Consider the following 24,158-nt stretch of genomic DNA (forward strand, 5'->3'; position numbering starts at 1 on the left):
TCCCGGGGCCAGGTGCCTGTGCCGGGGAGAGCTCCGAGGCAGCTGCCGGCCCCGCGGCTCCCTCTTCGGCCCGCTGCCCCAGGGCAGGGAGCGCGGCTCCCCGGCCGGGCGGTGCGGAGCAGCTCCGGGGAAGCTCCCCGGTGAAAGACGTCCGACCCGGTGGGCTTCAGCTCGGTGCAGGGATACCGGAGCAGAGCCCCGCTCCGGGAGACAGCACCGTCCAGCCCTTGTGCAAGTCGCTGTGACAGTATTGCAGACGTGGGGATGAGCAATGCTTCCTGTTGAGCAAAGCAGCTGCTTCGTTCAACAGGATACTTAATAAATCTGCAATAGGCAGATTATTTGGGTTGTGTGTGTGTGTATGGTGTTTCAACTGCCTAAAATAATGTCAGTAATTTCCGTGAAATTAGGCAGGTTTTAAGTAGCAGAGGATCTGCTCCAACGCGGATTTGTGGAAGCGTATGAAAATATCAGTTACTAAAGAGAGCCTCTTCCAGAAACTTTCTCCTGTCACATACCCAGTGTACTGCGGTCACGGTACAGCTGGACTCCTTCCTTAACTTGCATCTATTGCACACCTTGCTGCTTGTACTAATTGTACAATCACAGGTACTTTCAGAGTACGTAACAGCAATTTCTGTTTAAAAAACATTGCCACCAAAAGGAACACTTCTTAAGGGCCTACATTATTATTCAAATTGATGCTGAGGATGATGTAAAGAAGGAAGCGTGTTCAACAGCACTTCACTGATCTTTCTACAGCAACTTATATCAGCCTCATTATGCTGTTTATACAAACACAGTAAGATGCCGTCCCATTGGTATTACACTACTAATTGGAAATGCTACTTTCAGAAGGAAAAAAGATGGGGTTTAAAGGCCAAAATGGAAACCTGGTTTTAATGTATAACACAGCATTCCTTTCTTCACTGAGGTCCGCTGGATTTATCATTACAAATCCATTCTAACCTATCCAAGCATTTCGTACACTACACTTAACAATTTATTTAATCAATACAATACTTTTACATTGCTCTTTTGCTGTCATGTTTCACAAATAAATGCTGTCTTAATGTAACGAAAATAGACTGCATCTGGCATAAACTCACCTGAAATGAATTCTCAGAAGGTTCCAGCCAAGGATGGGGTGGCCATCTGTTTCATTCTTTACAGCCACCCCAGCGCATCCCTGCATAGGTTTGATCTCACAGGTTTGTGGCATGCACTAAACTAGGGCTTGTTCTAGAGTCTGATTAACATGAAACTATGCAAACTTATTACAAACGGTAATTTGTAATAAACACAATAAACACAAAATACAAATTTTGCAGGTATTTGAGGAGACTGGAAAGTAGGAATGCATAGAAAACAGGCAGCTATGATTAAGAGTCTTTGTAGATCAACGATTCATCTCTTTTTTTGCTCTTTTTTTCTGGTTCAGCAATAGGCAAGCCAAGAATGTCAGCAGCGAATATCTCTGCTGTGATTGCTGCTGGAATTCCTTCTTCAGTCAAAGCTGCTGCACCTGGAGAGCAGTAACAACAGCACAAAACACAACAGTGATGTAAAAATGGCTTTCCAGATCAGTAAAATTTTTAAGCTGCAGTAAGTGCCTTTAAAGATGTACGAAGTAATCATGAAAAAGTATTGGTTTACTAGCTTAGTATTTTATGCATTTGTATTGGGGATCAAATCGCGAGGCTGCGAGTCTCACCTTGCGCTCCCTGCCTCAGAGGGGTCAAGGGGCCAACTTTTACACTTCGGCGATTTGATGTGATTTTAGGATCCCAAAGAATCCAGGGATTTCAAAGTGGCTTTGCAGTGCTAGGCAGTTCCCTTCTGGAGATGCACCTTCCCTGCATGTGGCCCTGCCAACGGCCCTAACCAGGTGCTGTTCTGGTATGGACTGGGACATGAATCGTACAAAACTGTGGTGCTTACTGGCGGTTCCCATTATAATGAGCAGTGCCAGCTGGCTGAAATCAATGCTGCAATTTGCTGTTCTAGACTGGTGTAGACTGGGACATAAATTGTAGACAAATGCAGTAGTTAGCAACAGCTCCGTTACAATGGGCATTGCTGCCTGGATGAAATCAACACTGTAATTTGCATATTGTAGGATTCCTTTTTGCCTGTGGACTTTGGCTTGTAAACCTTTCACTGTGTGTTTCTAATTTCAGTTCCAAGCCAGCAGATAAACAGCAGTGTGATCTTGTCAGGTCCCAGTTATATTTCATTGTCCATTTATTTTTAGATACACCCATGCAATTGCTGCATGGATGAAGGACAATCTGAGCTCTATGACTATTTTTGCAATCCTGTCTGAGCATTTTTGACAGCTCTTGGCCTAACAGGGTAATGGGTTTGCAATTTAAATTGTCCTCTTTGGGAACTGAAGCAATCCTGCTTCTGTGCTGTGTGGAATGCTAATCCTGTACCTGAGGGATCATAGGTGCCTGATCCAGATCCTCCTTCCCCAGGACGCCTGCCCAGCAGGGTGCTCAGACACTGCACCAGCTCCTCCTCTGTCATACGCTCTCCTGTACACAACAAAGCCACACCAGCCTCTTGGGTTATGGTGATGGAACTCAAGGCAACTCAAACAAGAGCAGTGTACAAACAAAACAGGACAGTTTGAAAGAGGATTCGGCTTCTCTGAGGTAGAGATACACATCACCGATCAAAATGCATGATCCACACACAGAGAGAACCTCAGTTCTAAGGAAAATCATTCCTGCATATTGGGTTTTGGGCAAAAATGTTCATCAAAGGGAGACATTCTGATGCAGATGGCTCTTTAGGCTACATTGCCCTTGCAGGGGCTCAAGCTTCCATTCCCACCAAAGAATTGCTGGTGCAGGGCAGACCACAGTCCGCGCAGCCCTGCTGTAGCCTTTTCCACATAGAGGAGGAAGAGGACGTGCAGGAAAGTCTTGATCTAGTGCCTTGGAATAACCTGGGCATAGCACTTGTTCCCAGTTAGCGGCCAACTCACGCTCTGAAGCATAAAGTTATAGATCTGTTATGAAACTGTTCTACCCAATGTTGTCTATTTATGAATGTTCGCACCGTCCCTGTAAATAACTAACCTTTCTCACACTGGTTGAATCCTCAGTTTCCAAGGATCTTTGTGGCAAGGAGTTTTACCAGGTGATGTACCAAGTAAAACAACATTTCCCTTTACCTGTCTTAATGCTTAGCTGCACTTTTACAACAGGAGCAAGACAATGGAAGTTAGTTATTTACCTCTCTATGGCATTGGCCGTAAGCATATTTATATACACCTTTACAGCGTTCTCCATGATTCAGCTGAACTAAACCATCCCACCTTTTCAGTCTTTCACACATATTCAGTCCAGGATTGACCAATTTCGTCCCTCCTTTCTTGTCCCCCTTTTTTTTTTTTAGTTTTATACTACCTTTCCAGAGGTGCTATGACTGGAGGAGGGAGCAGTGATTCACATAAGGGTATACTGAAAGGAGGATACAATTTGCCAAGATCCGTACTCATCATTTGACAAGATACCTCAGGCCAGCAGAGATTTCCAGAGCAGTAAAAGAAGTGCAGCTGAGACAATAGATGTGATTATTCAATTTAAAATCCTACGACAGGTGGCTCTGCACGCCTGCCCCGGTTACCAAGCTATAGTTCCAGATTAATTTTTTGCTGCAGTGAATACGTTCTGAAATTGAAAGCAGAACTAGCAAGCATAAAACTAATATTAGAAAAGAAATAACTCACCTCTGTGCTGAAGCAGCAACAGTAAGTCTCCTCTGTCAATAACTTTGTCTCCGTTCTCATTATCGTAACCAAGAACCTGAAATGCTTGTTGTATTCTTTTCATTGACAAGCCAAACACAGGTCGATGATTTATATAAAGTTTGATAAAATCCTCAAAACTGATTGTTGTCACTTGTTCTCCAGTATCCGCATACTTGCTGAATTTTACTTCATTTATAATTTCTTCAATCTAAAGATCAAAGCAAAACAGATCATTACGTGGTTTCTTTGTGAAGAGCATCAGGCCACTTTCCAATCTCATGACTGCCAGCGTACCATACTCGTGCACATACTGGTACCGCAGATGCCACAACCACATCCCAGTAATGAGCTAGCCCTCATCAGCAGAGGATGGACATGGCTAACAGTCACACGCTTACTGTTATGACGATATTGGGTAAAGACGGGGGTAGCAGATAACTAGTCATTTTGAATTTCCTCTTATTTTCTTCCACTAAGCACTTGGTGGCTTTGCAGCTGTTACCAGTACCTTTGCCACAGCTGTGTGTCCGCTCTGGGGACAGTGGGCAGACAAACCACAAAGCAGTAAATATACCACCCGACTACAGCAGTACATGCATGAAAGTTCTGACATAACCAGGCTGCACACAGTACACACATACCCTGGTCAGCATAATTAATCTTCCCCCCCGCCCTGTCTGATGCGTGTCTGGTGCGGTTCTGCCACTGCACAAGCCAAACCCAAAGTTTGCTCAGTGCAGCTGACATCCTGCACAGCTGGATCATGCTGCTCTCGGGCAAAAGGGCAAGCACTGGCTGTGCTGGATACCAGCGGTTTTGCTGAAGTCTGGTGCTGTGAGTCAGTCCGGTTGGCAGCCATGCAGATGTGTGTCCGAAAAGCAGCATCTGCTCTGTGCCTTTGCTGTACTCATGCCCTTTAGAGATACACGGGCAGCAGAGAAACGCTGGGAGAATTCCCCATGCCAACATGTCCCAAGCCTGCTACTTCCCAGGAAGGGAAACTGGGGCAAGATCTCTCTGGGGAGGACTTTGCATTCAGCCTTGGGCCTTTGTCCTTGTGTCACAAGTTTTTCCACTGAATGAAGCCCAGGGAAGAGCGAAATCTCAGCCATATATTTTTCCTGTAACAAATGTCACACCAGGCAATAATAGTCATTTTCACTCAGCTCTGGCTGATCTGGGATCAGGTTTTATGTCAGCCCCATTGAACTACGAAAGAAAAACGCCAAATCCCAAAAGCTTTGCTAGTGAGCCCAAGCTGCCTTTTCGCCCTTCTGCTTTTTCTTTATTAAACACTCCAGAGAGAGATGAACTTTCTCTCTGGATTTTAATACTGTCCTGCCTGCTTCAGGAAGCAGATTGTAGGTTGCCTGATTTCACAACAGCTTACCACTTCTGTTTCCATGCCTGAAACCCTGTTTTAATTTTGATTTGGGGCGGGGGGGGGGGGGGGCCTGTTTAACAGTTACTCTTCCAGAAACATTTTCCAGGGGAATATGTTCTCTCTATCACCAAGAAGCAAAAATGTCAAAACCCAAGGAAAAGATCTAACAAACTACGAGGGGATAACACCACAGCTTGACACAAGGGCAAAGCAGCCCTGGCTGGCTCGGACAGACATTTGCTGGTTGCAGGGGCTGCAAAGCAAGCCTGGTAGGTGGTGGCTGCGGCAAAGGTCCTGCCTCCCATCTGCTGGCTCTCCTGGCAGACAGTGTGCCTGGGCAGATGGGGTGGCACTGACTCACAGCACCGTCTCAGCAGCCTGTGGGGCTCCTGTGCAATGGCAGAGATGAGCACAGCCTCCCCCGCAGAAAGATGAAGGGAGCACAGTGATGTGCTACTTCCCTTGGGAGAAACCCTTCTGTGTCGAAGTTGGTGCAAAGAGGTCGTTATTTAAATCTCCTTGCATCAGATCCAGTACTTTAATTACCCTTTTGCCAGGTTATAACATTACAAACAAGAGTTGTATACAATTGCAGACTGCCTTGTAGAAACAGCCACAAAAGGGGAAGAAGCAGCACCTTTATTAAATCAGTTGTCTTTGCTGCAAAATTTGAAGCTAAAAAGCTCTAGAGAAATGTTTGATAGAAAGCTCTGCTGCTGCAATCTGAGAGGCAAGCTCAGAGAGACTCCTGCTGAGGTTATCAGTTGTGAAAGAGCTTTAAGTTCCATAGGAATAAAAGCTGCTGTCTCCATCTAAAATAATTCTTTCATCAGGCCCAGGCAGAACAAAAAAAAAAAAAAAAAAGGCTCTGTCGATGTCCAAATGAGTGATTACATGGAGCTGGACATTCCCCCCGTGCTGGGAACACACAGAGGGTGACCTGGAGGGACTCAGCCCACGGCCCACCAACCCCACGCTGCACGTGAAGCAGCTCAGTCACTAGTTGAAGTCACAGAGAAACCAAAGCACATCACTGCCTGCACAGAAGGTACTTTGGCCCATGGAAAGTTGGAGGCTGCTGCCCTTGGGAGCCGAAGGAAGATTCCTTCATTAACTTGCTCAGTTTCTTGCTTCACCTTCTGAAGAAACCCACCCTGCGGTGGTAGCAGAGCACTCAACCTCCAGAAGCCCCCGAGGTCACCTTGTGCTGAACACTTCTGAACCACGGGGCTCCAGGTTTGCTCAGCCTGTCCCTGCAGCTGCCCAGCTCTCTCAGGAGGAATCATTACTTTCTGAGGAATTTGCTGCCAGATTCTGACCGCTACTATATCGATGCAGACCAGGTTAAATAAATCGGAAGCCAGGAAACGTACTCTGGAGCCATCCAGCATGACAATGGTCAGAATCTGGCCCTGAGGACACTTGGTAAATGCAATCAGTCTTGCTCTTTTTTTCTTTTAATAACAACAATAAAAACAACTGACCAACCTTTTCCTCTGATGGATAAAATCCCATTGCTCTCATTACAGAAGGAATTTCCTCCAAGGGAATATGCGTTGACACCTGCCTGGTCTCCAGCGTATCGATACCATGGCTGCACAGCTGTGCATAGTAAAAATAGTCTTCCAGTTCCTGTGAGGGATTCAAACAAAATACTGTAAAGTTCAGTTACCAACAGGCACGGAAGATAAGGCTCCTTTTAAGATATACTAACAGCCATATCAATGAGATTGCTTGTTAAGGGCAAGCTGGACAAAAAATAAAGAAATGTCAGGCCTGTATAAATGAATCTTAAACTCCAGCCAGATGTCACCAGACAGTGTTCATGATGAGCATAATTACCCTGAAGAATTCTCCTTCTCTGCCACCATCCAGTAGATTGTAGAAGGGGATCAAGTCCTCCCCACCCAGGGAAGCAGCAGCATCCAAGGCACTGGCAGAAGCAGAGAAAAGAAGGTACGGGAAGGGTTCATGTGAGGAGAGATTTCACATTTCCCTTTCAAGTCGTTGTTCACAGACACTTTCAATAAATAAATAAAATCCCTCGGCCTCAGAATTCAGGAAAGAGAAGCACTGCCTTGACCCATGTACTATTTTATCATCAGCCTGCACTTCTACAGCATGTTTCATACCCAGGTTTTACATACAATAGCACAGTGTGGGAATTAATTATTACTGAATGGTCCTCTTGTTTAGTGGAATGAGCACAGGGCTGGGAGCCAGGAGCTTTTCCATGGACTTGAGCTTGCTGTCTGGCATTTAGCTTTTCTGCTTCCTTATAGAGATATTGAGGGAGATGAATTAGCTAGATCAGCATTTTAAACATGCAGAGAGGGCTGGGGCTCAGTGTCTGCAATAAACCACACAAACCTAAGCTCCCTGTTCCTTGACCTAACACATTCTTCCCCAACAACTCAGTGCAATTCATTACTCTACTTCCTCTGCCGTGGCGGGTGACTGTGGCACAGGTGCAGCCTACATTAAACTGAAAGTGTCGGGGTGCCACCTCTTTGTTTCAATTTCATAGGCAGTTGGAGCCAAAAGAATCTGTTCAGCTTGTGCAAATGAAAAAGGAAACCAAGCCTGGTAGCACAGTCATGGCGCAGCGTTGCCACACAATACCCCACGCCTGGCAGCAAGGCTGCAGCTTTCACGCACACCTCTGTAGTACTGCTTCCACTGGGTTTTCTGCAAGCTTCACGCTTTTTTTCATAATTAAGTTATTTGGGTATTAAACACAGCGGAGATGCACACGATGCCAGAAGCAGCAATAAAATGATAATTAGCTCATCAAGAGCTTCGCTCTGAAAACAAATTACGTAGAAATTCAATGTTGTCTGGACCTTGGCCAACCATTATAAAGAAGGATCATTTATATTCTATTGCCTTCCTTAAAATGTCGCTTATCCTGACCCCCGACTGCTTAAGCCACACGAAGTGGAAAAGAAAATAAATAAGCCCATTGCTTTCCCACTCAGGTTTCCTTTGTTCTGGCACGTGAAGGTGAGCTGGCTCAGCACCTTTTGGGCTTTCCTCTGAGTGAGCAGTACCTGCAAAAAATGTTTTATGCAGGACCAGCACATGATGTCTTAACCACAAAGCCTTTGTCCTAGGAAGGTGCGGGGCAACAGTTTTACAGGTGCGCTCCAAAAGATGAAAATAGGAGCAAGGGCTAAAAGCCAGTTCCCATGGGGTTGATTTGCCTGAAACCAGGAGATGTGCTCTGTGCTAGTGGGGTGACATGCAGGCCAAAAAGCAACCCAGCCACAGATTGACAGAGACCAAACGACACTATCTATCTTTTCTAGCTCTGGCACAGGCTAAGATCCTTTTCCAGTCCTTGAAGGGTGAAGGTGAAGTTTGCTCTGTGCCGCCTCAACTGTTTTCAGCTCATTCGCAGCTGCCTGCTCCCATTCCATGTACGTGTGTATCTACTGGGCATCTGCAGCCTCGCTCACAAGGGGAGAGCCCTCTGCCCTGCCCATGTATTGCAACGAGCAGCTTTGGTCCTCGACACGCAAAGAAACCAAAATAAATATCCTGCCCCTGCTGTGTTACCTGCCCGCCATGTGGGAGCACACGTCTGGCACCGCTGCCCAAGGGAATTGGCAGAGGGAGGTTGCACACTTGCAGAGAGAAGCAGAAGAAACCTGGCAGGGTTTATCACTGACACTCCATGCCAAAGCCTGGAAATCCTCATTTGCAAAAGCAGCCTTCAGTCCTTCAGCCACCCCATTTACTGCAGTCCATTTACTCATGTAAGCAAAGCTTTATAGGATTAAGGTGGCTTGTCCTAAATCCAGTCTTCAAATGCTGGGGGGATTTCCTAGCAAATGCTGGCCGATCCCATTTGGAGAGCGGACACTTTTGTATCAGCAACCACCCTGTACGCTCCTCCTGCAGCCAGTGCCACTCCTCTGATCCCCTGCCTAACCCTGACAATCTCCCATCACACTGGCCAGGCCCTCACAAGGACCCCAAAAAATCCTCTGCCCAACTTCTTACCATTTGGGTACTGCTTCCCAGACCAGGGTATTTTATAGGTTCCATGGCCACCACCTGCAAGCTCTGCTGGTTTAATCCCCCTATTGACTATGTGGCTACACAGAGGGAAGAAAAGCCCCCCCCAGAGTGCATCCCTCCTGTTCCAGCTGCCACCCCACATAGCTACTTGGGGCCACACAGGTCATTACGATCTAAGCTGACCCCACTACCAGGCCACCACCCCCAGCGTGGCACATGCCCACCATGCCAAGCTGTCTGTAGGTGCTGAGCTAGGGCTTTTGAAAACCCAGTGTGAATGCAGGGCACAAAGCCCCTGGTAACAAACCCAGCTGCAGGCCAGGTGTCTGGGAGCTGGCAGCCCCCAGGGCTGGGCGGAGATGCTGCCAGCATTGATTCATGCCCCTCTCGGCATGTGGTGGGTCTCCTGCTTTCTTCTGCTTGCATGAGTGCTGGGACCTGTCCTCCACCCTGTGACCCCTGCTGCCAGATGTGGTTTGTTGGCCTGGGAAGAGGGTAAAGCTGCTTTGCCACCTGCCCCAAAAGGACCTGTGCTCAAGAAAGCCCTGCAAAGAAACACTACCCGCGCAGCCTCCTGCTGTGCTGCCCCATCAGTGGGGCACTGCCCTCTACACTGGGATAACCACAGAAACAGCTGGGACACCTGGCTTTAACTCCTCTGGACACAAACAGAGACCTTTTGGGACAAAAGCCCCATTCTCAATGTAAATGCTGGGGAAAATTTGCTTCAGCTGCGTTGGCCAAGCAGCTGTGGAAAGCCATAACAAGACTCCTCTGGTACTCACTTTAGGTTGACCTCCCATTTCATAACAGTGCAGTCGTTGCCCCCCGCTGTAAAGACGTAGCGCCCATCATAGGAGCTAGCGAGGTTGGAGACGCCACCCGGATGGCAAATGAAAGCTGAGGACTTGTGGGGGTTGCCATCGACCGGTAAAATCTGCAAGCCCACCTGGAAGGAAAGAGGGAGCCTGGGAGGGCTGGGGGTCCCACAGGAGGGCTGGGGGACCCAGGGGAGGGCTGCACGCTGGGGCAGTGCTGCGCCCTCCTCCCAGGACCTCGCTCAGCTCTCAGGCAGGACCAGCCCACACATAGTTTTGACTGTGGTGAAATTACCCCAAGGACCTCCCCAAAGGACCTTTACAAGTGGGGGCTCTTGTACAGCTGGGGCTCCATACCTTGTCCTTTGTAATGTACACCAGATAGTGTTTCTGGGAGTCCGTAGTGTTTGTTGTTGGGAGGATTTGCATCTTCTCCAATGGGGAGCCATAAGTGGGTCCCAAAAGGGTCTTCCTAAAGGCAAACAACATTTTCATCCATTCTAGGGCTTGCGAAGCACTTTCCCCTCTCTGAACAGTGTGCTGTGCACGAGGATGGGTAGATATGGGGAGGTATGGTGGTGGCAAAGACTTCGTATCACTGGCTGAGAGGACAGGATAGGGCCAAGTCCCTGGCTAGAAGGGATCACATTGGGGATAGAAGAGGAATTTAGGGCTCAGGGATCATTCAGTCCTTGTGCTTTGCTCATGTGGGATACTGTCTCTTTACCTGATGCCCAACTGCTGTGTCTCAAGCCCAAGGTGCTGGGCAGACTGAGACCCACCCGCAGCCACAACCTAACTAGATGATACATTAGTTAACAGCAGAGTGGACACAAGGATGGAGCAACCTGGCGGCCCTAGAGTCATCCCAAGATCACAGATGGGCAGATACAGGCTCACGAGTAAGGCAGACATCAGACAGAGGAGAACATAGAGCCAGGGTGGGGCTCGCAGGTAGTGGCAGACCTGAACCTCTCCTTCACCTGCACATTTTGGTTGTAGTATCGTAGAGCTTCATTTTGTAGCAGTTGTTGGCAGTGAGGATAAAGGACTCGGTGCTGAGCTGTGGGTACCAAGCCAAGCACAGGGGCACAGCAATCTGCTCTACCCGGTCCCTGTGCAAGACCACCAGGTGGTCCTTGCTGCTGCTGTTCAGGTCATATTCCACCTGGAGGAAAGACAAGGAAACACAGTAACTCCCCTGTGATCTGCCAGCATCTTGGACCCTGCGGATTGACTGGATCTAGCTTCTCCTGCAGCCCCCAGAGCAAGTAGTCCACAGTAGCAGAGTCTTAGCCCTGAACCGTGGGCAGATCTGCCCTGAGACCAGGCTGAGAAACAACCCCCTTGTGACAAAGCTGGTGGGGGGAGGGTTGGGAGCTGCATAACCAAAGACCGAGTCTCCCTCAATACCCCTGTCCAGCCCCCCAGCTTTAACCACAAATCTCCACTGCCCCTTAGACTCTCACATCGACTTACCAGCTGCCGGTCCTCCCCAAGGCTCAGGAGCCTGGGCTTGTTGCTGTCCAACTGGACCCCAAAAAGGATGCTCCGGATGGGTTTGTAGTGGGAGTGCAGCCCTGCGAGGTGTTCCCAGCATCTTCTCCCATTTCGCCAGACTCTCTTGTAAACAGTCACCGAGTATTTCTCATCCTGGAACAACAGCCAAAGGTCAACAAGCCACAATGCCTGGGCACATCCCCTGGCTGGCAGCAGGCAGCTCAGCACGTCCCCTCTGGGCTTAGCTCAGCCCTTCCAGTTTGGTGAGTCCCACCAGGAGGGTTAGAGTCACGGCCAGGATAAAGCATCGAGTCAGACAGATTGGGGCAGCTGCTCCCAAGGGCAGCACAGCAGCGGTCCTCAGCCTGGCCGGAGCACCCTAGCTGGCTGGAGGCATTGCCTGCTCTGCTGTCACAGCAGAGGGGCAATAGATCAAGTTTGGTGACTCCCCAGAAATCACGAGGAAGATGCTTCCCACTGCTGTGCCCTCACATCCATGCATGAAGGGAGAATCTTTTTCTTTGCACAGATAATCACCAGTTGCTAAAACCTCTGTGCCGAACTGCTTCAACACTCCCTCAACGCTAACACACCGAGACATGGGACCAAGGGAGCAACCCCCGTTGCAGTGCACCAGCCAGGAAGAAACCCCTGCTACAGCCCTTCCTACAGATGGATGCAGAGCTACGGCTTGTCACTAAAGTCAGCGATGGGACACTGCCAGCAGCAGGTCTGTGGAGCGGCTGTGGCTGGTGACGTTTTTGCAAGAGTGACTCTTCAAGCCAGGAAAAGCATTTCAGAGTCATGAAGCCCCAGGGGAGGGCCAGCCCTCCGCACCACTCACTCCGCCGAGCCTCACGGGATGGCCGGCAGTTCCCAGTCCCACTGAAAGCTGCACCGTGAGCAACACATGTAAATCACCGAGAGGAAAAAACAAGCTTACAGCGGTTGCGAGGTACTCCGAATCGTGAGAGAAGCTAATATGAGTCACAGGACCCCAAGAGAACTTGAACTCTTTGCAGCTGGACTGAAGGGAAATGGCATCAAGGATGTAAACGCTTCCATCAGTAAAACCAGCAGCCAGAAAATAACCTGAAAGGCATGCCAGAAAACTCTCACCCCACAATTGCTCCTCCCAGGAAGCCCAGTGCTTGGCACGTGGAGAGGTCAGGATACCTTTGGGGTCATAGGACAAGCACTGGATGCCAGCCTTGGGGAATATCCTGCTGACGAGGTACTGAGGCTGCTGGTAGTCCCACACCTTCAGCAGCCCACAGTGACTCCCCACCGCAATGAGTGCCTCCCGGGGGTGACAGGCGATGGCATTCACAGCTTTCGTTGCCTCTTCCATGACTTTTTCAAAGTTTGCCCTATCTGTTGCAACATGGAGCACAGTTGCATCAGAGGTTGAAAGGATAAAGTTCCTGTTTAGTGTGAGAGAAACAGAATTTGATGAATCAGACTAGCTGGCTCATGTCCCTCCAAGCTATATTACACACCAGTCTTTTTGGAAACTCAGTTGGACAATCACTTATATTTTGCAATATGCAAACACTTTTTGACCTGGAAGGCAGGTGGCACTTTGTATTCACGACCTGGTAAATCTCCATGGGCAGACACTGGAGCCAGTTCCATTTTCTACTTGGGTAGGCAAGCCAGAAGATGAATGACATCTGGGTAGCTTTTGCCATTTGCAAGTCACTGGTGCGTGAGATGGACAAATGAGCAATTGAAGCTACTCTGAATAGTCTTTTCACATGTCTCCATGCCACCATTGTCGATGGTTCCATGCTGACCATGCTGCCACGGACAAGGTCAGAGGACAGTTTCAGTCCCGCACCACAGACAGAGCAGCTGCCTGTCCGTCCACTCAGCCACACTGACCGTAACACAGCAAAGAGGATCCCACTGCATCGTTGGTGATGTGTAAAGCTAGACGTCTGAATAATTATGCACGTTACAGAACATGCATATAATCATCAGTCCACCTGAGGATTGAGAACCTGGGCCCAATTAAAAGGTCAAAAGAGGACTGTGCAAAGACCTAGGCACTGCACAGACACGAGTGGCTGCATCACATCAGCAGCATGAGCGGGACCCAGCCTCTTTGCTAGATGGCCCATGACAGCCATCAGTTTATGCACATCTGGTGCGGACGCTGAAGGATGCTGTGTCTCTTGCATGCCTTAGCTAGGGTCTTCAGCCATACCCAATCCCACCAGCCTGGCAAAACAAGCAGGCTCAAGCCTTCCCCTTGAGTTTCCTGCCTTTTGTGCTGCTCAGAGCAGCTGCAAGCAGCGGGAGCTGCAGCAGTGACCCAGGAAGAAGGACGAGACAACAGAGACTGACAGGGAAAACTAAACCGTTCCCCAGGGCGCTGCTCCAGGCTGGAGAGGAATCTGTCCCACATGGCTCTTTGGAAAACATGTGCGGCTGAGAACAGACGTTGCCAGGAGAGCCTTAACAGGAGTGGCAGACATATGGTTTGCAGGCTGGATTGAGCCACAGAACAGCTTCATCTGGCCTGCAGACTCCCTGTAAATCCTCAGGCACAGCTACATCACACAGAGAAGGAACGAGGTGCTGGCAGGCAGGCTGGGGCTGTCCCAAGCTCATGAGTGGGTGTGCTGCAACCCAGCACCAGCACCGCTGGGGCATCTCTGCACCACCACTGCCCCAATTAGCTTGCCCAGCCTTGATAACATCTAACTGGAAATAGCCATCCACGGGAGGGGTTGCAGGGGGGGGATTAAGGGGCCCAGTGGGAGCTGGAGGCACAGCATTAGCACTGCCTGGTGTGCCGGGTACGTGACAGAGGAGCTGTGCACCCCGGGACCAGCTGATCATCCCTGTGCCTGTCATAATGCTTCCCTCACCCGCAACAAAGCATCACATCAGGTTCAGAATTTAGGATGTGCTGGAGCCCATCAGGGTTTTCACAGCCCCTGGGTGATGCTTGGGGGCTGCAGACAGAGAGGGGCTGCCCAGAAGACAGCCTGCTGCTTCTCTGTTGGTGGGCAGGTGGGACCAATACTCAAAAATCTGTGGAGAAGGGGGATAAAGGGGCATGTTCCCTCCCTGTCCTTGTCCTGCCCAGAAGTCCAGGGTTGAAACCTTCCAGCTGAGACAGAAGGCCACGGGGCAGCTTCCAGCCGAACACCTCCCCAGCTTTCAAGCTGCAGGGCAAACGCAGAAGACCTGGGTTTGTGAAGGGGCACTCACCTGGTGATGAAGGGCTGGCTGCCAGCAATGCAGGAGGTGGTTCCTGATCCTCCCGGTGCCTCCCCAGCAGGATCAGGAGGGGTTTTGGAGAAGGAGATGGACTGAATGGAACCCACTTTGCTGTGGCTGTAGCAGGCGAGGAGCCGCAGCTGCCCATCGTAGAATTTAACCTGACCTTTCACATCACCTGTTACTATGCAGCTGCAAGGAGGGGAAAGCCTTTAATCAACACAGACTGAGAACTCCCAAATATTTCTTGGATAGCATCCTTGGACAGAAACAAATCGCTTCCCCTTTTCTCCGCAATGGTGTGTGGGAAGAGCCCCACACAGTTGTGCAGGGGGCAAGCCCAGGGCTGTGCAGAGAGCACCAGGCTCTGCTGTGACTCAGCAGTGTCCCCTGCCCTGTCCCCAAGGATGTCAAGGCATTTGGTGGCTGTCTGCTCCCTCTGCCGGTAAAGGCCAGGAGGCTGAGCAAGGCTCATCCATGCTCCCTGACCGTGGTGGCCCAGTGTCCGAGCTACCCCAGCCCAGCTGGCATCACATCACCAAGAGTTTTCAATCCTTTTTTTTTTTTTTTTTTTTTTCCTCCAGCTAAATTCATTGCTGGAAAAAGCCGCAGCAATAACTCATAAATCAGCAGCCCTTTCCTGCATGAATTTCCCTGGTCCTCAGATGCTGCCAAGTGACTTAAAACTGCAGCACATGGCTGTAGTTCATCAGCGTTAGCTCTGCAGTTCTCACGGCTGAGATGTCCAAGGATTGTACCCTACAGCTACCGAAAACTGCCGTTCCGTTACCTCTCAAACACCTTGAGCACAGTAAGGCTGTCCTTCTGTATCGGTACCAACTTGATGGCCTTCACGCTGTGCGGCTTGGCCCGCAGCTCCCTGGAGGGGATGTGGGGACCGACCGTGTCCCACACCACCAGCTTCCCGGCCGAGGTGCCCGTCAGAGCTTGCAAGTTGTTAAAATGAAAAACCGACTGGCTGAAGCGTCCCACCGTGCTCTTGAAGGTCTGCAGAGAGAGCAGCAGGGCTCTGCGTTCATCCCGGGCACTGGACCTCCCCTCTTCAAGCAGAGATGGTTCTGCTTGGGCCCTCGTGTGACATTCCCTCCCTGTCCCACGGCAGGACCATCAGAGGCAAGAGCCCCAGGAGAAGATGCAGTGGGGCATCTCCAGGAGAGAGAGCCCCTCTTGACCTCAGCTCAGGCAATCCTGGCTCGCCCCTTCAGGAGACCGAGGGGGACAGGCTGGGGACACAGCCACTGTTTTTTCTTAAAGGGATGGGAAGGGAGGAAAGCCAAGAGGGTGACATGCTCTGGTCCCCCCTGCACTCACCTGGCTGCTCAGGAGTGGTGCTCCATACTGCAAACCAGCATTGCTCTGGGGAAAGCAGAGAGAAGGTCCAGGACAAGCATTTTGGAACTGTGCCCTGCAGTGCCAGCATGTCTCCCCCCCCATCACCTGGGCACTGCTCCCACGCTGTGGTGACCAAAGCAGGGCTTCTAGGGCAGAAGGGCTCCAAGACATTCCAGAGAGCACAAAACACCCTTTCCCAAAAACTACTGGCTGGCACAAGGCACACAAAGGGCCCATGGGCAGGCAGGGGTGGGAGAGGCAGGGAACATCGCTACCACAGCTGGGACCAACCCCAGCGATGTGCTGCCCAGGCCACCTTCAAGCCTAGCGAGGGCAGGGAGTGCGGAGGGGGGAGGGCAGCGGCAAAGCTGCCAGGCGTGACCCCAGTGGGGGGGCAGACAACTGGCCCCCAGCCCACACTGCCTTGCTAGCGTGCGGTCTCCCGTGCCACCTCCCAGCCCTATGGGAGCACATCTGGCTTCCCACGTCCCTACTTACCCACAGGTAAAATATCACCTGGGTTTTGCTGTTGCTGACAAATTCATAGGGATTTTGAGGGTTAAAGATGACATAATCCTGAAATTAAAAGGTGAGCCTCCCATTAACACCAAGCTGAGCAATGCTTTCTGCTTAGTCTTTCATGCAAAACATCTGCTTTTGTCCAAAACTCGCTCCACCACCCGCACTGAACTGAATACAGAGGCCAAATGCCCAGCAAAACAGCAGAGCTGTGCGCAGGGCAGTGCCAGGGCTGCTGTGGAGGACATCCCACCAGGGTCCCCTCCACATCCCACACCTGTCAGCCAGTGGAGGAGCACCAATAACATCCCCAAGATGCTCTGTTGCATTGGGGCACAGCAGGGATGGGGTGTGATCCTGCCTCCCATCTTCAGCCAGCATCTACCCAGCAGCCCTGTACTGGGGGGGCATGGGTGAGCAGGTGAGAACAGGGCTGCCCAGTCCAGCCCAGTCAGGCTCCTCTGAACCCCTCGGCTGCGGTCACCCACCTGGTACCCAAACTCAGGCTTCAGCTCTGTGCTGCACATGGGTTTCTCCGTGGGCGAAGTCCACTTCCACACACAAACTCTCTGGCAGAGAAGGGAAAACCCAAGGGACATTTGTGACTTTCTGGGAGCTCGGGGGAGCCAGGTGAACCCCATTCTTTCCAGCTGCAGTGGATGGTGGGGCATAAAAGTGGTGGAGCAGGATAAAACCAGCAGTAGAACACTTGATTTCAGGAAATAACACTAGAAATTGCTTCAGTTAAAGTGCACTGGAGTCAGAAGCTTAAGATCCATTTTCTCAACTCTGCAACATTTACTTTAATAAATCCAGGTTTGTCTTCCAATGGATCAGCAAAACCAAGCCATCACTCTGCAAACCCACTCCACCTCCCTTCTGCTCTCCCCATCCTAATCCCCCCTCCCCTGGGCTGCACTAGGAAAAAAATCCAGGGATCCACCCTGCAAAGCTGTGAAAGAGGAGATATTTTTTCTACCTGCACTGTACCAGAGCTAATGGTGGCCAGATACTTCGCATCCTGGGAAATAGCAATAGCACCGACCCCATCCTCTGGGTGACTCTCGAAGATGGTGCGTACCGGTATCCTATGGAACAGAGGCCCCGTGGGTGCTCACGGCAGTACAGGGGGTTCAAGGCAATTGCTTGGTGAAATCTATGGCACAGCCCACCCCAGTCTGCATGGGGGAGGGAGTTTGCAAATGCCAGTGCTGCTGCAGGAGCAGCCAGCACTGCGACTGATGCTCAACATCCTCTCCATCCCTTCCTCCCAGGTAAATGGCTCTGAGAAGCAAGCTCTCATGCAAGATACAATCACTCACAAGTGATCTTTTAAGGAAACACTACAGCTTGGAGACATGATGTATTTAGTCTGGGGGGTTCAGCCCCATCTCAGTGCCTTATGGGTCTGGGTGATACGAGGATAATGAAGCCCTCGGTTTGGGTTTGGCTCCTTTAATGATTTACTTTGTCCCCGTGTTTCTCCCATGTTACTCTTGGCTGAGACTGGAGTCAGTCTTAAGTGATTTACCGGACATTGGAGGTTTCCAAGGAGGAGGTTCCTGGGAGCTTACCCAGAGAAGGAGTCCCACACAATGATCAGAGCATCTGGCCCTTGGTCAGCAGTTGCAACCCAGCGCCTGTCCTCACTTACACACAGGCAAGAAATGACATTCGTGTGGCCCTGGGGAGAGAGCAGCAGCAAAGTGCCTTGGAGGCTCCAGACCCAGTGGCTCTTCAAAGCATTCATCAGACTGCTTTGCTCTGAGATCCCCTTGTCTTCCCTCCCGAGGGCCCTCCGCTCTCATCCCTCCAGCCCAACTTTTGCATCTCATTTTTCACAGGCTCTCCTGAGCCCATCACCCCATCCTTGTGCCTGGCGCTGGCTGCAGCTCCCCGGAACCAAGAACCAGCAGGGAGGAGGGGGCCACGCTGCACGTGCCACTCGTGAGCACCATCACAGTCCAACACAAAGCGCCTTCCACAAACACGCTTTGGGAATTACAACAGGCGTGTGAGCAAAATGATGCACGTGTATGGGCTGCTCCTCAATTCAGTTATAGGGGACCGCTAAGCACTGAGCACCGGGAAAAGGGGGGGAGGGAGAGAGTTTAGGAGAAGGGGAAGAGGAGGGAGATGTGGGGGATGCATGCCAGACCTGCAGGTGGTACTGCCTGTTCCCCAGGACATCATGGATGACCACCGTGTGGGAGGAGACGTAGAGGAGCACCCGGTCTTCCCCATCCATCAGGCTGTGCACAGCCAGGCTGCTGTTGTAGCCAAACACCCAGGACAGGCTCTGCGGGGAAGAGGTGGCTCCTGGCTCTTAGCAGCCGGGATAAAGAAACCACAAAAGGTCTCTGGAGTGCTGGAAAAGAGCTGGGAGGAGCACCAGGTACTGTGCCGACCATCATGATGGCACTGTGCCCGTTAGTACTCACAAGGGGGTGAAGGCTGGTCTGCCTGTCCTGCTGGAAGAGCATCCCCGGCACAGCTGCCCACACCAAGCTGGCAGAGCCATCATGCCCATCATCATCATCCTTGCTCCTCTGCTGGGTTTCCTGCTCCCTGCAGCCTGAGCGAGGGCTGGAAATGCCCTGCTGGGACCGAGGCGGTGCTGGAGGTGGTCCAGGGTGTCCAGCACCCTCCAGGCATGATGGCCCAGCAGCATCTTTCCCCAGGGCAGTCCTTGAGGCAGCTGTGTCCTGCCTCACAGCCCAGGTGCTGGGCAGAGTGCCTGGGATCTCCATCCCTGAAGGAGACCCCAGGGGACTCAATGGTGCATCTGCTCCAGCATCTTCTGGTGCTCCTTCCTTCTCCTTGGCAGCAGCATGGGGCACCTTGGAAAGGGAGAGAGGTTTCAGTGGATGCTGGCTTCTGGGCTGGTCCATCCAGGGGCTGCCCTGTGGTTAGTGGGAACGCACCCCAGCACGTCTCCAATCCAACCTACATCACTCTTGAGGCAGGCTCCAATACCAAGATACTCTGCTCCTACAGATATGTGCCAGGGGAAAAAAATGCCATGGAAAATTCCCCACCAGTCACTTCTCTTCCTGCACATCTGACCTTGCCCTCTTTGCACCTCCACAGCACCCTTTGTCTCACACCAGCACCTCTTCCAGACAGCTCCTATCACCTGGGCTGAGATGCCAGAGTTTCTCCTCCAAAACTAACCTATAGGTCTTTCGAAGGCAAAGTCTGGCTTTTTTGCTGTCCATCCCCTGACTATCCCCCGTGCAATGGTTATTGACTGCTGCGGTGGGGCACAGGGTCACAAGGTGGAGAGGGAGCAACGGCAAATAGGTTAAAAACTGGGGAATCAAGTCCTGGGACTGAGATGTGCAAAGGGCTCTGCAGCAATCCCCGCTCTGCTGCCCGGCAGACAGAAAGTGAGGGCAAAATTCCCACCACCACCTCCCTCGGCCCCTTGCCAGCCTATTAATAAATGTGTTAAATAGCACCGGGGTGGCAGAGCTCTCAGCAGCCCCCGGACAGGCTTTTCCCAGTTTGAGCACTGGCCACTTCATCTTGTTCTTGGGATCCACATCAGCTTTTGCCTCTCCCCATGGGGCTACTTGATTTCCTATCAGCAATCTCTCAGGCACGATACAAACCTCATTTCTGATTCCGAGGGCAGGATAACATTTCACCCAGCGCGGAGACCAGGCTGGGTTCCCTCTGGCCTCTGTTCCGCTCACACAACCCCCAGGCAGCCCAAGTACTCAGCAAATATCGATGGCTGGGCTGAGACTACACAGAGATGCTGCATCTGCCCAGCCCTGCTGGCAAGGTCCCCACCTCCCTGGGGACATCTTCTCAGGAGAAACCACATCCAGGAGACACTACCCCCTGGTCCTGGAGGTGGGGGCTCCACTCCCATCAGGACCTGCCTGCAGACCCTGTGTGGGCACTGTCCTCACCTGCCCAGCCAGCACGGTCTCCTGAGCTGTGTGTCCATCCTGGGATGTCTCCTTGGGCTTGCTGCTTGCTCCTGCTCTTCCCTGGGTTGGCTCCTCCGGTGTAACTTCACATGAACCATCCATCTGCACCTTCACCCTCTTCCCAGGGTGCTGGGGCGTGGAGATGCTCTGAAACGCTCCCTGCCCGTCTCAGGGTTTGGCTGCACAAGCACCTGGAATTGGGCACAGCAGGAGGAAAAGGCACCTGTGAAGCTGGGAAACAGCTCCCAGAGCCCCTTTTCAGCGACAGCGACACTCCTGCCCGGTGCAAGCAAGCCCAGCACCACCCCGGGGACACCAGCTGAGCTCAGGCTCCCCCAGGCACCGACACTGTCCCTGGGATGGGGTTGTGTCACAGGCTGTGCAAGTAGCAGGGCTGCTCCTGGGCAGCACCTGCTTCATCTCCAGCTTCACGGGTCTGGATTTGTGCCAACACCGAAACCTCACGCACAAGAAGCTTTCACAGGGGTGGGAAGGGGGGCCCTAAGGGGAACCCCCTCCCTTTGGCCCCAGCAGGCAGGACGGGTGCTCAGGGATGGCCGTGGCCCCACAGGTCTCACTGGGGTCACTACAGAGCTGTTCCCAAGCCCCTTCCAAGCCTTGGTGCCTCCCCAGCTGCCCCGTGCTGCGGCCCCCCCCGGGACCCCCCGCGCTCACCCTCACACCGCTCCCGCTCTGTTTGCGTCCAACTGCTGTTCCCAGGCAACGGCCGCAACCGACGGCCGCGGTGACAGCCCGGAACCGCCGGGGGGCGGGGGCGGCTGTACGAGGAGAGACGGGGGGGACCCCTTGTCCCACCAGCTGCCACGGAGAGGTGTCGCAGCCCCCCTGCGCAAAGCAAGGATCTGGTAGCGGGGGGGGGGACACGACACATTCAGCCCTTCAACCCTGCCCGAGCCCAAATCCTGCCAACGGCTGTGACAAAGACTCTCTCGGCATCACCAGATCCCTTTGGGACCAAACCCTCGCCCTGCCCAGGGAATGGGATGAGGGATCTTCACTCCATATCCCCACCCCCCAGTTCAGTGTAGGCAGCTTCTGCTCCCGTGGCACCCCTGAGCAGGACGAGCAGAATCAAAATGAGAAAAAGCAGCTTCCAACCACCGCCAGGTCCCCCCAGCGTCCCCAGCTCTCTGCCAGCATGGCCCTCGCACAGGGGACCCCGTTCCCAGGGATCACTCCAAGCTCACACCCTCAGCACCACAGAGAATCGGCTCCAAGTGCTCCCAACACTGTTTTCAGCCTTCCTGTTACACTCAAGTAATAATTTCTACATCTAATTTGTTTTTCCTTCTGCCCAGCAAGAGCCTTGTACCCTGCTGGGAGAGGAAAGGAATTTGTGCTCACATCATCTCCTCCACCCGAAGATGCTGCACAGAGGGGGGTCACCAAAACACGTCTGCTCCCAAATCCTCCTCCACCCGCTGCTTCAAATCAGGGGAGTTTCAGGGCTTCGGGAGCAGGGATTTGGTCCGTAAGCCCCATCTCTGCCACCTTGCTCAGCACGCCAGCACCTGCTCATCACGCTTGCTCAGACACGGTGCTTTTCTTCCCACTGGCAGCATCCAGTCCACATTCCCTGATTGTAGACGGTACAGGGAGTCACCTCTGCTCTCCAGCATGGAAATCCTGTTTATTCCAAATGAGAGCAGCTGCTCTTCTGCTCTGGTCCTATGGCAGAGGTTTGAGAGTGGTCCGAGGAAGAAGCTCAGACCTTACCCATCCACAGTAGGTTTTGCAATGTAATCCGTGTTTATTACACTCATCGGGTTCACTCAACCTGTCCCACTTAGGACACTGAAGCAGAGAGGCTGAAGACACAGTGGCCAGGACATGGTTAGGGGACACACTTCTGCAAAAGCCTTGCAGAGCTGAGAGCCCTGTGGAGCACACGGGCACTCTCCACACCGAAAGGGAAATGAGTTCACTGAGAGGAGGAATTAACCTGGCTGATGGGGCTGGACGAACGCTCTAACCCCATTTCAGGAGCAGCACAGAAAGCCGGGATTTTCTAGGTCATTTTATCCTGGGAGGCACAGATGCAGAGGCCCTGAAGGATGCGTCCCGTAAGCTTTGTCTTCTCCTGGACTGCTATCTAGACCCAGATTCATCTGCAGCTTGGGTAAATGCTGGTCACAGCTGGGACACCCAGACATATTTCCCAAGCACTCGTGGCCAAGGCCAGCCCATAGGCAGTGTGATATTTCAGCTGCCAGTTGATACCCATTTATCAAAAAAAGTACATTTATCCATGTACTTACACCTACATTCTGTCCTACAGGGACAATACAGGGGCAGCTTGCAGACATGGGTACGATCCCCTGTTTAGAAACTGCAGCAACACCTACAAATACACCCCTCCTTTTGCAAAAAGGCTCCCAAACCTGACATGGGCATGGAAAAATTCTTGTTTAACCCAAGTCTATTGGCACTGTGGTCCCACACAGAGGCCCAGCCCTCCTACGGGACGACCCCACGGGGGTACTTACCTTGGAACTGCAGACAGGGACACCGCACTGCTTTCCAGTGCCATTTCACAGGGGATTTAGGAGACGCAGTAGCCTCTCATGGGTCACTGTCACAGCACTCTCAAAACTAGCCAGCTGCAACAAGGCTTTTACCAACCCACACCAGGTTAACTTCAATAAGCAGCTCCCACACCTTGCCCTGGCACAGCCACCAATCCCCCACAAGGTTTCAACAGTTCATCTACTGCTCATGCTGGTTTTTCATCCATTTCAGGCCAGTCCACCCTGCTTCTTGTCTCTGCTGCATCCTTCTCCTTGTCTCTCCCACCTCCAGGGCACTCTCTCTCTCTCTCTCTCTGCTTCTTCCAGGTCTCTCATCATTAGCTGCTCCTCTTCCATAACACCTTAGAGCTATTTAACTACTTAGCAGGAACCAGCCACAGCTGTACCTTATCCACATCAGCCAACCCACCACCCCAAGCCAGCCCACAGCTGTGTATTAGCAATGTTAATTAACCCAGCTTCATTCCTCTACAGGTCACAGCGCCTGGTGAAGTTCAGTAGCACAGACTTAGCCTCAGAAGTGCTCTAGCAAAGGGAGGCAGGGTGCACGTGCGACAGAGGGTTGCCAAACACCTCCCATTCTGTTATTCCTCAAGAGATGGAGCAGAACAGTGCCCTGCTTCAGCCCTTTCAAAATTACTTGAAAGACCAAGGTGAGACCATGTTTGACAGGGATTATTATCTAGCTACAATCTCGTCCAAGGACCACTGCCATGGGCTGCTGCAGCTAATGCTTCCTCCGCAGTGCCACAAAGCCTGCAGGAATCACTGAGCAAGGAGCTTTGCTTGGAAGCTTTACCATTTCAGTGAGTCTGTGCTCTCTTGGCCTGTATGCTGAAACACAAACGCTTTAAACATCAAAAGAGTAAACCTACTCAGTTTAACACAGACTCTGGGTGAGTGACTTGTAAGTCTGGGGTTTAGTCCACTTTTTCAGTCTATTTCAGGTCTGGTTAGTAACTATTATAATGAAATCACTCATTATGTGTGATGTGTTAGGTTACTTACACTGCAACCTGCTCCTAAAACGCTAACAAAGGACTTGCACCTCACCTGGAGCTCTGGAAGGTTGGGGTT

The 24,158-nt window shown here is 51.7% G+C and overlaps 1 protein-coding gene across 1 annotated transcript; it reads right to left on the reverse strand.

Annotated features, from left to right (window-relative positions):
- Nucleotides 1–82: 82 nt before the first annotated feature.
- Nucleotides 83–24,148, reverse strand: CFAP251 (cilia and flagella associated protein 251). The gene is made up of 20 exons (XM_080406890.1): nucleotides 19,033–24,148; nucleotides 18,750–18,890; nucleotides 18,166–18,275; nucleotides 17,571–17,679; nucleotides 17,080–17,160; nucleotides 16,571–16,648; nucleotides 16,052–16,096; nucleotides 15,510–15,727; nucleotides 14,711–14,911; nucleotides 12,665–12,912; nucleotides 12,432–12,580; nucleotides 11,468–11,641; nucleotides 10,972–11,156; nucleotides 10,346–10,460; nucleotides 9,956–10,119; nucleotides 6,990–7,080; nucleotides 6,636–6,779; nucleotides 3,743–3,971; nucleotides 2,439–2,540; nucleotides 83–1,525 (listed from the first exon to the last, which is right to left on the reverse strand). The coding sequence occupies exons 1-20, from the start codon at nucleotides 19,480–19,482 to the stop codon at nucleotides 1,383–1,385; spliced, it is 3,177 nt and encodes a 1,058-aa protein (XP_080263016.1). The 5' UTR covers nucleotides 19,483–24,148; the 3' UTR covers nucleotides 83–1,382.
- Nucleotides 24,149–24,158: the final 10 nt, after the last annotated feature.

Source organism: Falco punctatus, assembly GCF_963210335.1.
Source record: "Falco punctatus genome assembly, chromosome: 1".
NCBI classification, from domain to species: domain Eukaryota; kingdom Metazoa; phylum Chordata; class Aves; order Falconiformes; family Falconidae; genus Falco; species Falco punctatus.